The 12,257-nt window shown below is 35.0% G+C and overlaps 1 protein-coding gene across 7 annotated transcripts in view; it reads right to left on the reverse strand.

The window, feature by feature from the left end:
• MEIS1 (Meis homeobox 1) overlaps positions 1-12,257 on the reverse strand; it is a 158,373-nt gene that overhangs the window by 59,046 nt on the left and 87,070 nt on the right. For all 7 annotated transcript variants that reach the window (XM_072635386.1, XM_072635391.1, XM_072635385.1 and 4 more), the window contains one exon: positions 11,633-11,778. In XM_072635386.1, the coding sequence (XP_072491487.1) occupies positions 11,633-11,778 (146 nt within the window). The remainder of the gene's footprint in view (positions 1-11,632; positions 11,779-12,257) is intronic.

Genomic DNA, 12,257 nt, shown 5'->3' on the forward strand with positions numbered 1-12,257 from the left:
ACCATTTAATTCCCTGTGATATTCCAGAGATGTGATTCTGAGCTGCCCCTATATAAGAAAGATCAAAGGTATGAGCATATGTAAAGATGAGCTACAGTGTCATTGCCTAGGATGAACTGCTCCAACACTAATCTCCCCTATAACAGTTAGTGCCATGCTGGAACCTCACCCTAACTCCATTTGCTATAAACTGAGGGTACCAAACACACCAGTGTTTGCCCCTATCCAAAGCATTAGCTACTGAGGAATGAAAAGAACTCTGTTTTGTGGAGGTCCCACAGTTTGGTCCAGAGGCTCCAGAAATTACTACTACAGAAATAAGTAACCACAAAATCAGAGCTTAACACATGGCCATTCAGGAAATGCAAAAGAACAAAGGATAATCATTTTAGTGTTGGTCTTGATAAAGGCTGGGGAAAACTAGAGGTTTCCCCAGAAGGGGAAAAATATATATGTGTATGTATGTATGTATGTATGTATGTATGTATGTATATATGTATGTATATATACACAGATATACTGCTCTTGCTGAGAAAGGCTTGGGATCAGTCAAGTCTACAGATAAAAGTGAAAACAAAGACTACATTCATGTATATAAGTATGTATGTATGTATACCTCATGACATAGAGATTCATTATAATATTGGGGGGAAATGGAATCTTGTCTAAAAGTCAATCTGGATGAATTTCTCTTTCACTCAATTTCTTATTTCTATTAGGTAAGGTTGTTTGGATAGCACTCCTAAGCATCCGAGGAAGGAGATGCAAATATTTTCCATGAAAATAATGTGAAATTCCTTAAAGTCTAATGCTAATGGATGGTAATGCCTGTATTTAGATAGTGACTTAAGGTCTGCAGAGTGCTTTACAAGCATTATCTTATTTTAGCCTCACTACAATCCTAGGAGCTAAGTGCTATTATAATCTCCATCTTACAGATTTGAAAACTAAGGCAAAGAAAACCTAAGTGACTTGCCCTGACTTGCACAGCTAGTAAGTATTTGAGGTTGAATTTAAATTCAGGTCTTCTTGACTCCTAAATCCAGTAGTCTAGCCCCTGTTCCACCTAGCTAACTTCAAGAAGTCTCTGCTTCAAGCGTCTATGATTTCCCCATTACAAGTATTCCCTCCTTTGATGAGCATTACACCTTGTCTGTCCTCCCCTCAAAAATCACCTTTACCTATTGTGAATGTACCTATACCCTGATATATCCTCCCTAATAGGACATATATTCATTGAGAATAAGTAGTTTCCCCTGTCTTGGTATCTCTAGCACCTAACCTGGTGCCTGGTACACAGCAGGCACTTAATAAATGTTTGTTGATTGACTGATTCTGCTAATGAGCCTATCAAAATTTAAGTAAACTGGCATATGTATACACACACACACACACACACACACACACACACACACATATATATGTACGTGTGTGTGTGTGTGTGTATGTGTGTGTGTGTGTGTGTGTGTATTCCATTACTGAGCCAGGACTCTTAGAATTTCCAGTTTGGTTAGACCTGCCAGAGCTTGTGCCCCAGTGACACAGTCCAGGATAAGGCAGAAGATGAAGACTTTAGTAAAAGCCAGCTGGTACCAGAGAGCAAAACCTGTCTGCTATCCTAGTTTCCGTTCTTGAAGTAAACTAGAGAGGATTCAAATATTTATTAAATCTGCCCTGTATTTCATCAAAAATGAATTATTACTAGCAATTATTACTAGAACTTACTAAGTCCCTATAAAATGTGGCCGATATTCAAACACATTTATTTATTTACTTGGTTCATTGGTGTGGTGGTGGAGGAGAAACTGCAATTTCGCTGGGGTATTGAACTCTCAGTGAGGAAATTCCCTCTACTATGGGAGATATGCAACTGTTGTGCAGCCTGAAGTCTTAAGAGTGATGCTTACAGAATTAACAACTGAGATCACATGACCAGAGTGTCTAAGAGGCAGGATTTGAAACCAAGTTTTCCTAACTCCAAGGCTAGCTCTAATAACCAAACCATGCTGCCCTTTCATTAAAAAAAAGTTATTGCCATCAAATATAAGCAAATTAACAGTCCAATTCTATTCCCAATCTAATATTTTCTTGATTTAGTTATAAAACTGAACGATTTTGTTATTATTTTATGGTTTACCAAGGCCAAAAACTGCATCACCTAGTGACCAGGATGTTGGGTGTGATATTGTCTGTACTTCGTTAGATTAATCCTTATAGCATAGACTTAAAACATCAAAAAGATATTTTTAAAAAATTAACCTTAGAAACAAAAGAGTAATTATAAGAAAAATTTATCACTTTCCTAGACTCAACAAATACCCTTTAACAAAGAGACAAATGACAAGGTAAATAAACAAACCTATAGTTGAGAACAAAAATACCACAGGCAACCCAGGCATATAAAATAAATTTTTTAAAGGGCCACAAGTTGTTTACAGCTAATGACTTACATACACCTACATACATAAACAAATTTTGAATTTAAATGTGTTTTAAAAAAAAGATTGATTCTTAATTTTATTTTCTATTCTTCATCTACGTACTACAGTTAACCCAAGTCAGAAGTGTAAAATTGGGAGACATGAAAACACAGGATCAAGGAGGGTGAAGTAGGGTGCAGAAGGCCAGGAGAAATCTTGGCCAGGTCACTAATAGTCTCTGGGGCCACAACTTGGGGAACACTCTGCTGCTTTCTTTGATCCCTCTAATTCGCAATGATTATTAGTATTAACTCTAATTCTTATGGGTGAAGAATTTCATCTGTAGTCTTTTTAGTTTATCTGATTAAGTAAATCCATTAAACATACCATTAGTGTTCCAAAAACTGTCTGACAAAAATTATGGTTGCCTCAGTCAGACTCACATAGTATATGCACACATACATGTACATACATACATACATACATCTATGAATGCTTTATGTATATGCATAGTTTTGGAGCTTCAATGGTTTTAGAGGTCGTCTAATCCAATCTATTCATTTTCCAGATTAGGAAACTTGGCCTAGGCCCTAAGAGGGTAGGTGATTTGCCAATGATCAAACAGCGTTATTACAGTTGAATTGGGATATACCAATGGTTTTTTTCCCAAATAATAACAGACTGTTCTATTTATATTCTAAAAAACATTTTCAGTTGGCTGATATTTCCAAATATTTTGGCAACACTTTTACATTCAGAGTTTAAATACAACAAAGTCAAGATGATATAGAATGCCCAAGAACTAAGATAGAGGATTTAAATGAAACAATGTATGGTTAGATGGATAAAAAAACACTCCAAAATAATAATTATATACTATGTGCCATGTACTGTGTCAAGGGGAAACAAACACAATCATAAGACAGTTCCTTGTTCTCAACAAGCTTCTGTTTTAATATGGAAAGACAATATAAATAGGGGAATGGTTACTAAGAAAAGGTGTTTTGGTCCGGAGAGTCACAAGGATGGTAAAAGTTGAGCCATAGAATATGCTCATTGAAATGGCCTTTACAGAAATAATGGTAGAGTTGATGTGATAACAAAAAATAGAAAGGAGGAAAAGAGGTGCATACAGGGCATCAGGGAGGACGACATGAAGATGGCCATGGGCTAGTCTGGGGCTGACAGGACAAGGATTTCCAAAGCTGAATGGCTTAGCCCCTCTAGAGTAAGTTTCATGGAGGCAGTTCAGAGAGAGGAGCATTCAAATTTCAATCTGCTTTAGCAAACAGTAGTTTATCTTTCATCATTGTCATTAGTGAAGCTTGTGAAAGCAGATGTAAAAAGCTTGAAGTTTCAGGGAGAGTAATAATAGTAGGCATTCTTTTCCTAGACATGAAAAGATTCTTTGTTATATATGCTACATTAAATTCCAACAGGAAAAATATGCTTCTACTAGATGTTCTGTGGGTATGTAAGAAAAAAAATCTTCATACCCATTTCACAGTTTTCAGGGATTTCATTTTTTCTTCTTTTTTCTTTTTCTTTTTCTATTTCCATGTACAGGTCAGATGCTTTGAAGAAGCAATTTATGAGTTGTCTCCATATGCAACCTTTTTGGACCAAATATATCGATATGAAAGAGGTGTGGGGCAAGAGGTGAGGGGGAAGTCACTTTCTCAAATACTATACACTTCAGTGATTGATGTTTCAGGCAAGAGTGCCCAAATTCAGTCTTCTTGCCAGACAAAACACATTCTCAAGCCTACTGACAGCTGAAGAATGTTAGCTCGTAGAGCATGATAAGAACATTTACCATTAAGCTTGGCAGAGCATGGGTGTGAGGAATAGAAAGACAGGATGAGAGGAGGGAGAGGACCAGCAGCAGAGAAAATATATGTGCACTGCACTTACATTGGTCAATAGTTAGAATATATTAAATTGATCCAAATCTATAGTTCTCTTCCTTGCTAAAATGTCTTAAGACTTGGAATAGCCACCACAACCCCACCCCAGTTGCAAGCAGAGATGGGATACTACGATGCTTCCCATAGAACTAGTTACCCAAAACACAGCCAATGCAACATCTGTCTCTTCCAGGGCTTTCAATTCCCAATTCAATTCCACTTATTCTGTCTAAAGATGGAGAGGCAGACCCTCAGGGCACTTTTCATCTAGTCATGTTTCTATGGAAATTCCATTATCAACCTGGAGGATTGTGTAACTTCTGGCCTATCCCACATTGGTTTTATCCACAATGCCAGAAAATCCATTTGTATCATCATAAAGTGAGATGTTAGACTGTCTACCACAAACCATTGCCAAGTAGAAAAGTCAGGTTAAAAAACAACGGTCACACAATCATCAATGGAAAGATCATCTACTTCCACATGCACTCTGCGACTAAAGCCCAAAGGAAAGTTTTAAAGATGTAGCTATTTCTATAACAATGCTTAACCTCCATTTAGATATCCAAGACCAGTAAAACTCAAGTATTAATTGTTTTAACGTAATAGGAACAATGGTTGACTGAACTTACATCTTATCCCACTGCTAGTCTCATATTTCAGCAAGGCAACAGAGAAAAAGCAGAAATTTCTTCTCTCTCCCCCTAAATCTGCAGGCGGATGTATACTTTAACTACCACTTTTTTGTCCCTGCTTTTCAGGATTCCTGACAGAGACAGCACCTCCATGTAGGACCAGAATTTGAATGAGATCCAGCAGTCACTTTTCCACTGCGGTGAAGTTAGAAGTTGTAATGTGAAGGAAAGGAGGTCAGAAAAGAAAGGATTTTGATTTTATCTTTAATTTAAAAAACAATAAATGTGTGAGGTTTTGGGGTTTTTTTTTCTATATTTCAGTTAGTCTAGTTTGTTTTTTTTTTTCCTAAGCCTCAGGCATCTATTCATGTAACTGCTATGTAGCAAAATAACAGAGTATATGCAAAACACATCCAGATTAAATGCTATGACATAATAGGTTACGGTGACATTTGAACTAACGCCCTCAAGAAGTAAAAAGAAACCTTGATATTATGTATACTCCTCTTAACTGATTCTGAAGTGACTCATATGCACATATATTAAGTACTTTTTAATTGTTTGAAATAACATATCTCTAAGCATATTCAAGCATTACTAGGAAAAAATGATTTTATTTTCCTTCTGATTCTGTGCGTGTGTGTATTTAAATTTGAATACTATCTTTCAATAATCTTTTGATTCTGAGAAGTAATTTTCTTTGAGAAAGCCCTCTACCTACTGAACTTGGCATATACTGAACTAAAACTGACCTAGAAGTCACAGCTTTGAAATTTTATTTTACTCCTTAAACAACAAAATTTAAAGCTAGTTTCCTTATTCTTTTCTTTTCTTTCATTACATATGAGTAGGTCCAGTTTTGTTTGTAAGAGACCACAAGTCCAAGAAAGGGGCTTTAGTTCTCTCTTTAGAGTAGTAAAATGTGCTCCTGATTAAATCTACCTGTGGATAGCTACAGACCAGCACATTTTTCTTCTTATGCAGCTGGGGTACAAATCCAATAAGGTTTTTATTCAGTGCCTATTCTGCTTCTTCAGAATACAAACTCTTTAAAGCCCTTTCAAAGGCAGATTTTTTTTTTAAACTAGAATAACCCAATGAAAGGATTGGCCCATTCCTTAAAAAAAAAGTCAGGGACTGGGTGGGGTGAGGGGTGGGAATCCAAGTAATTTTTCTAAAAGTTATTTGGAATTTTTGAATTTACCTCTTGGTGTTTAAAAAACTTGACCTATAATCTCCTAAATAGTTTGTGAAAAAAAATAATTTAAAAAACTCAGCTATTGTTAAAATTAACCCCTTGTAGGATTTCAGAATTCATTCCCTGTTAGATCATAACTTCCACCTGATTGCATAGTTCCCAGTTTGCATGGGATTATAGTGAGAAAAAAATGTTTTGTAAACTTTAAAGAGCTATATAAATGTGTTGTTATTATTGTTGTTGCTAACAGAGAACTCCTTCTGAAGTTTGAAACTATAAAGGCTACTCTGACCTTGAAAGGGGGGCATTGAAGGATTAGAATATAAAATATGCACGGAGAAAAATTAAAATCAAACAAAAACACAGTGAACACACACTCTAGACTTTTTATTCTCCTGTGTCTGTAGAACAATCATTAGCAAGAAATCAGTACCTGAGTGTAATTGTTATCTAGGTAGACCAAGCACTGCAAAGTGGTGATCAGAAGAAACATGCATGGAAAAAAGGAGGGTCTCTCTTGTCTTTGGAGAAGTACTTAGTGTGTATTAGCATAAAAAAAGGAGGGAAAGAATTTCTCTTTAAATTTATATACTTTTCTTATTTTTATATTAATAGCAATCGTATTTTGTAGGTATCTCTCTTGCCAAATTTTATAACTAAGACCCTCCTTTTAAACCAGAAAGGTGGGATTAGAGCAGTCATTTAAATAACTCCCAAACTCTTAGGACACCAATCAATTGTTCAAGCTTGCCTTTTCTCCTTGAGGTATACAGATGGTAAAGTAAATGAAATCAATATTTCAGCATAAATTAGTATCTGCCCTGGATAAACACCTATTTCTGAGATATTAGTGGCAAGAAGTAAAAGAGGTAATGAAAATTAATCCAAGAATTAACTTCATAAAATACACATGTGGACTTTTCTTTCAGTATTGGGGTATAAGAACTACTCTCATTCCTTGAGTCATGATTACTGAAACCTAGTACACTGGATAATGACTATGTCAAGACTAAACTGTGACCTGTTAGGCAACTAGGTAAAAGCCATCAAAACAATAAAGGAGTCAGTTCAAAGGTATTGGATAACCTATCCCACCTCTCTAGTCTGTGAACTCTATGAAGGAAAAGCAGCTTGGGTGCCCTCTTTCAGCTAAATGATGCTGCCAGGTTCAGGATCAAAATGTCAAAGATCTGCAGTTTTCTCAGTGCGAGTCCTCTCTCCACTGACACAAAATACATCCTTCTAAAACTTGGTAGGTGGTGTCTGTTATTACAGATTTTAAAAAAATCATCATCTAGTGGCCACTCTGAATTTAACTGAGCTGGTCCTCTGACAACTGAAATACAGCTCATTGCTAGACATGTACTCAAAGCCCTTCCAGTTGGAGAGAACTTTTTTAAAGTTTATCATCTGCTAGAATAGCTTTCCAGAACTTGAGCTAGCCTGAGGGACCCAGACAACCCAGAAAGAAAAATAACACCCAAGCAGGAAATAAATCAAGAATTTGATAAATAATAACTTTACTTAAAAATTAAAAGTAAAAGCACTGGCCAGCAATATATTTGTTCATATACTCACTGCTTAGAAATAAGAAAAGTCAGTGAATATTTTCTTGGCCTGTAAAAGTTTTTACAGTATGATCATCTATCTGCAAGACTATTCACAAATGTATAACCTATAAATAGCAGGTATCTGGGGGAAGGATAAAAGAAGTAGCTTTCCCTTTACTTTCCCACTCTCTTTTCTGATTCTGTCTGAACCAATATTTGATAATATTTTATTCAGTGGCACCTCAGTTTGAAGTTAAATGTAAAGCTTTTTACAGATTTGTGTGGAGGCTGAGGAAAGCCCATTCATTTTATACTTTAGTATAAGCCTAGACTATAAAAAGTAGCTTTATTATGGCTTCAGGGCCAGTCTTGATTTTTTTTTCAAGGTTATTTATAAACTGGTTGGCCCCAGTGATAAAATATCAGCATGGCAGCAACATTGCATTTGACCCATTATTGCCTCTCTTCTCTTGCTAGTCTCAAACACCAAGATAATTTTGGGCTTCATGCTTCCGATTCCTTTGGGCACCTCTTATGGGACTCAATGCTGGCAGAAGATGTACACCAGCAAATTTTCTTAGTGTGGATCTTATCAAAAAGTTCTACAGAAGTGCAACAAGTGTCAGAAAAGAGTTGCCTCTCTGACTTGGTAGCACTAAGTGCTATCAATTTAATGAAATACAACATGAATGAAATCCCATTTTATTGCCCTATCATAGTAAGAAAGTGCCATTGAATTCTTGAAGTATCATTCAGTAGAAGAGAGGTCAAGAGATTTCTATTAAACTCAAAGAACATCCAATAGCAAGACCTCGCGAAAGACAATGTCTTTCACCCAAGGATCAGATCACTTAATTGTAGAGAGCCTCTTAAGATGAAGGTTGGCTAATGGATGTTGAGACTTTTGAGGCACAGAAATACAAGAAGATATTATACTAAGTCAAAAAGAAGTTGGAATTGGCATCAGTGGAGGAAATACCCACATTAATGAAATCAGGTATCAAAAAAGCCAGGTGGCAACAGTAGACAAAATATTGGAAATGAAAAATATCTGAGTCTGAAATCTAGGCTCACACATTTCACCAGGGACTTTAGGCAAGCCACTTAACCTCTCTTAGCCTCAGTTTCATCATTTGTAAAATGGAAACAATAGCACCTATTTTCCAGGGTTGTAATGGGAATCAAATAAGCTAATATATATATATATATATATATATATATATATATATATATATATATATATATACACATATATATGTATGTGTGTGTATATGTATGTATGTATATGTGTGTATGTATGTATGTATGTATATATGTAAAGTACTCTGCAAACCTTAAAGTATTATGCTTTAGTACTTTAGCACAATGCTAGCTATTATTGAAGTACTACTGTATAACAATGATATTTTGGAATACTTTGGGATAATAGCAGCTAAATATTATCAACAACAGCAGTTCTCAAAGTGTAGTTCTTGGGGACTCTTGGGAGTCCCCAAGACCCTTTCAGGCAGTCTTTGAAATCAAAACTGTTTTCATAATAATACTAAGACATTATTTGTCTATTAAAATATTTTTACCTTTTCCAATTATATGTCTGTGTGATGCCAGATTTTCTTCATATACTTCAGTCAAAACAACCTATCATCATAGATTGAATGCAGAAGCAGATATGGGAAGTTAGACCAAAAATTAAAGATATTCGTGTGTGTGTGTGTGTGTGTGTGTGTGTGTGTGTGTGTGTGTGTGTAATACAATGCCACTCTTCTTACTATATTTTGTTTTGGAAAATGTTTTTTATTAAAATAATTATTTGTTAACATATAATAGGTTTATTTTTACTAAACACATTTGTAAATATTTTAATTAACAGTTTTAATTTCTAATATGTTAAAGATCAATAGACATCCCACAAAAACAAAAGTTCATTTTGGTCCTCAATAATTTTTAAGAGTGTAAAGTGACCCTGAAGTCAAAAAATGTGAGAATTACTCATCTAGAGTATTCAAAATTGCTTACCATTTGTCCTAAAATTTTTGACAATAAAACAACCTTCAACTTTGAATGGTGGTAAGTGGGGTAGAGGATGTATGTTATGAAGTTACTACTGCTGCTCTGTTTCTTTTCCAATTCTACAGAAAAACAATTTGCAACAATTTATTTTCTTGAATGTTGTTAGATACCTAGTCTCTGAAGAGGAGTAGAGCTTGCATGGCATTTGGCTTATCACAAGATTTACTAAATAGCAAAGCTTTTTAAATATGGCAAGTATATGTGATTCAATGGCTGATATCCCCATTTCATTTTACTTTTGTGACAACAGAAGGCTAATTTTGACACAGCAGAAAAACCACAAGTTCATAAAAAGGACATCCCAATTTAAAAGCATTCACATAAAACTTTAAAAAATATATACAGTTTTACACATGGAAAATAGATAACAGGTCAATTTCCTTCTGGCATTTACAAGTATTAAAACAAATCTTTAATCTTTTGCATTAACTTAGGCTAGCACATTTTGAAACTTAATTTTCTGTATCAATTACATCAATATTGTCTCTGTGAGGTATGGCTGTTTTTGCTCACTATATATTCAATATCATTGATTGTATTTTGAAATTTGAAAAATATAAATCTTTCTACAAACTGACCAGGAATTACTTAAGCAATGGATTGTTGATAAGAAAATGCTTTGTAACCTTGGAGAGTGATATAAAAAAAACTACTATTACCATTACATACATTTCCATCTTGCCTTCCCTCTAAGTTAGCCTATATAGAGTATTAAAACAGTATACTTTAAAAATACAAAATATTTGGATTAAAAATGTTTGGTGCATAGAATTCATTCAAAACAATAACCAAACTAAACAAATCCCCCAGTGGTATAGTCAAGTATCTCTAGTTTCTCACATCTCCAGCAGAATTCCTGCAGCGAAAACAGCAAAACTCACACAGACAATATAAACTGTTACTCTGTTTGAAAAGTCACAAGGGATTGAACAGGAAGAGCTGACTATATATTGCTGTTTTCCTTTACTGTTCTAAATACAGTGACAGAACTTTCACTTTGGAACTGTGCCTCAAGCAAATGAAAATTCTGCAACAGAAGTCAATGCATTCAAGCCCTTTAAAAAGTAAGTTGTGCGATTATCATGAATCACAGTATCGTAACTGGAGTTTATAATGAACAATTTGCCAAAGTCACCAAAATATTGGCAGAAACCCAATCCTACTGTGTAATGAGCAAGCCTCATTTTCTTCTTTTAATGGGATTTCTCAGTAAGAGGCAGTGGGGTTTAGGTGATAAAGGGCTGGTTTGTCTGGTCATCAGAAAAGTCTGACTTCTAGCCTGGTCCTTGACATATTTCGGTTTTATAACCTTGGCAAGTCCTCTGAGTAGTCCAAAATTCTCTAAGATCGTGAATTCCAAATAGTATCAGTTATAGGAGTTTCCATACTGAGATTCCCCTCATATTAATGAAATCATAGAGCAGGACTCTTACCCCCAAAACAAATAAGCAAACAAACAAATAAATAAATTGTAGAACCTATTATTAAGAATTTAAATAATCTGTTTATTACCTTCTCAAATAAAGTCATTTTATACACACTATATCACAAATATTTATTATACATTCTTGATCTTATGCACATGCTAAATTTGATCAAACTACAAAGAGGATCTTCAGGCAAAAATCCTCTTTCAGAAGGGATACACACATACACACACACACATACACACACACAAATACATATTATGTTTAAAACTATGTGTTCACCTTGGTAAAATTTGAGCTAACAGTTATTTCTTTAACTCTCCCAAGTGCAGAAGAGATCACACTTCTGGACAATTTATATTTTTCTATCACAATCAGGACACTGTCTATGCTTATTTCACATATGTCAGTTAGAGTTCACTTACTGTTAGATGCTGGAACAGCCACGCCCTCATGATATTTGTGGCTACTTTGGGAAAGATGCCACGCTTTTTATGTCGCTTTTTGTCCTTATCTGGATCATCATCATCACCTGTGCTGGGGGAAGCTACACTGTTGTCCAAGCCATCACCTGTAAATATAGTGAATCAAATTTTGACTGATGCTACCTTGACATGTTTTATTTAAAAACAAAACTGCCTTTGGATATACACAAAATCACGAGTAACTAAAAGGTAATAGTCTAATATACTATTTTGCCAATGACAGGGAAAAAAACTATTTAGTCTCTAAAATAGCTAATTTTGAAAAACCTCCACCCCAAACAAAGAACTCTCTAATTAAGCAGAATAGCAAATTGATTTAATAGCCAATTTTTCAATTTTTTCAGTTTGTGAAGGAACAAAGTAATTAGTGGGGAAATATGGGGTCTTTATTAATTCTATCTTTAGAACAATTTATTTAACTGCATGAACAGATAAGTGATTTTCTGCTGATGTGGATTAAACATAGTCCTGTGACAAGTACCACCATTCTCCTAGGGGATGCAAATTCCACGTATTGCATTCGGGATCAAGTTAGAGGGGTGAGGATGCATATGATGTTAATCAT

This window comes from Notamacropus eugenii, chromosome 1 (genome assembly GCF_028372415.1).
Source record: "Notamacropus eugenii isolate mMacEug1 chromosome 1, mMacEug1.pri_v2, whole genome shotgun sequence".
NCBI lineage: Eukaryota > Metazoa > Chordata > Mammalia > Diprotodontia > Macropodidae > Notamacropus > Notamacropus eugenii.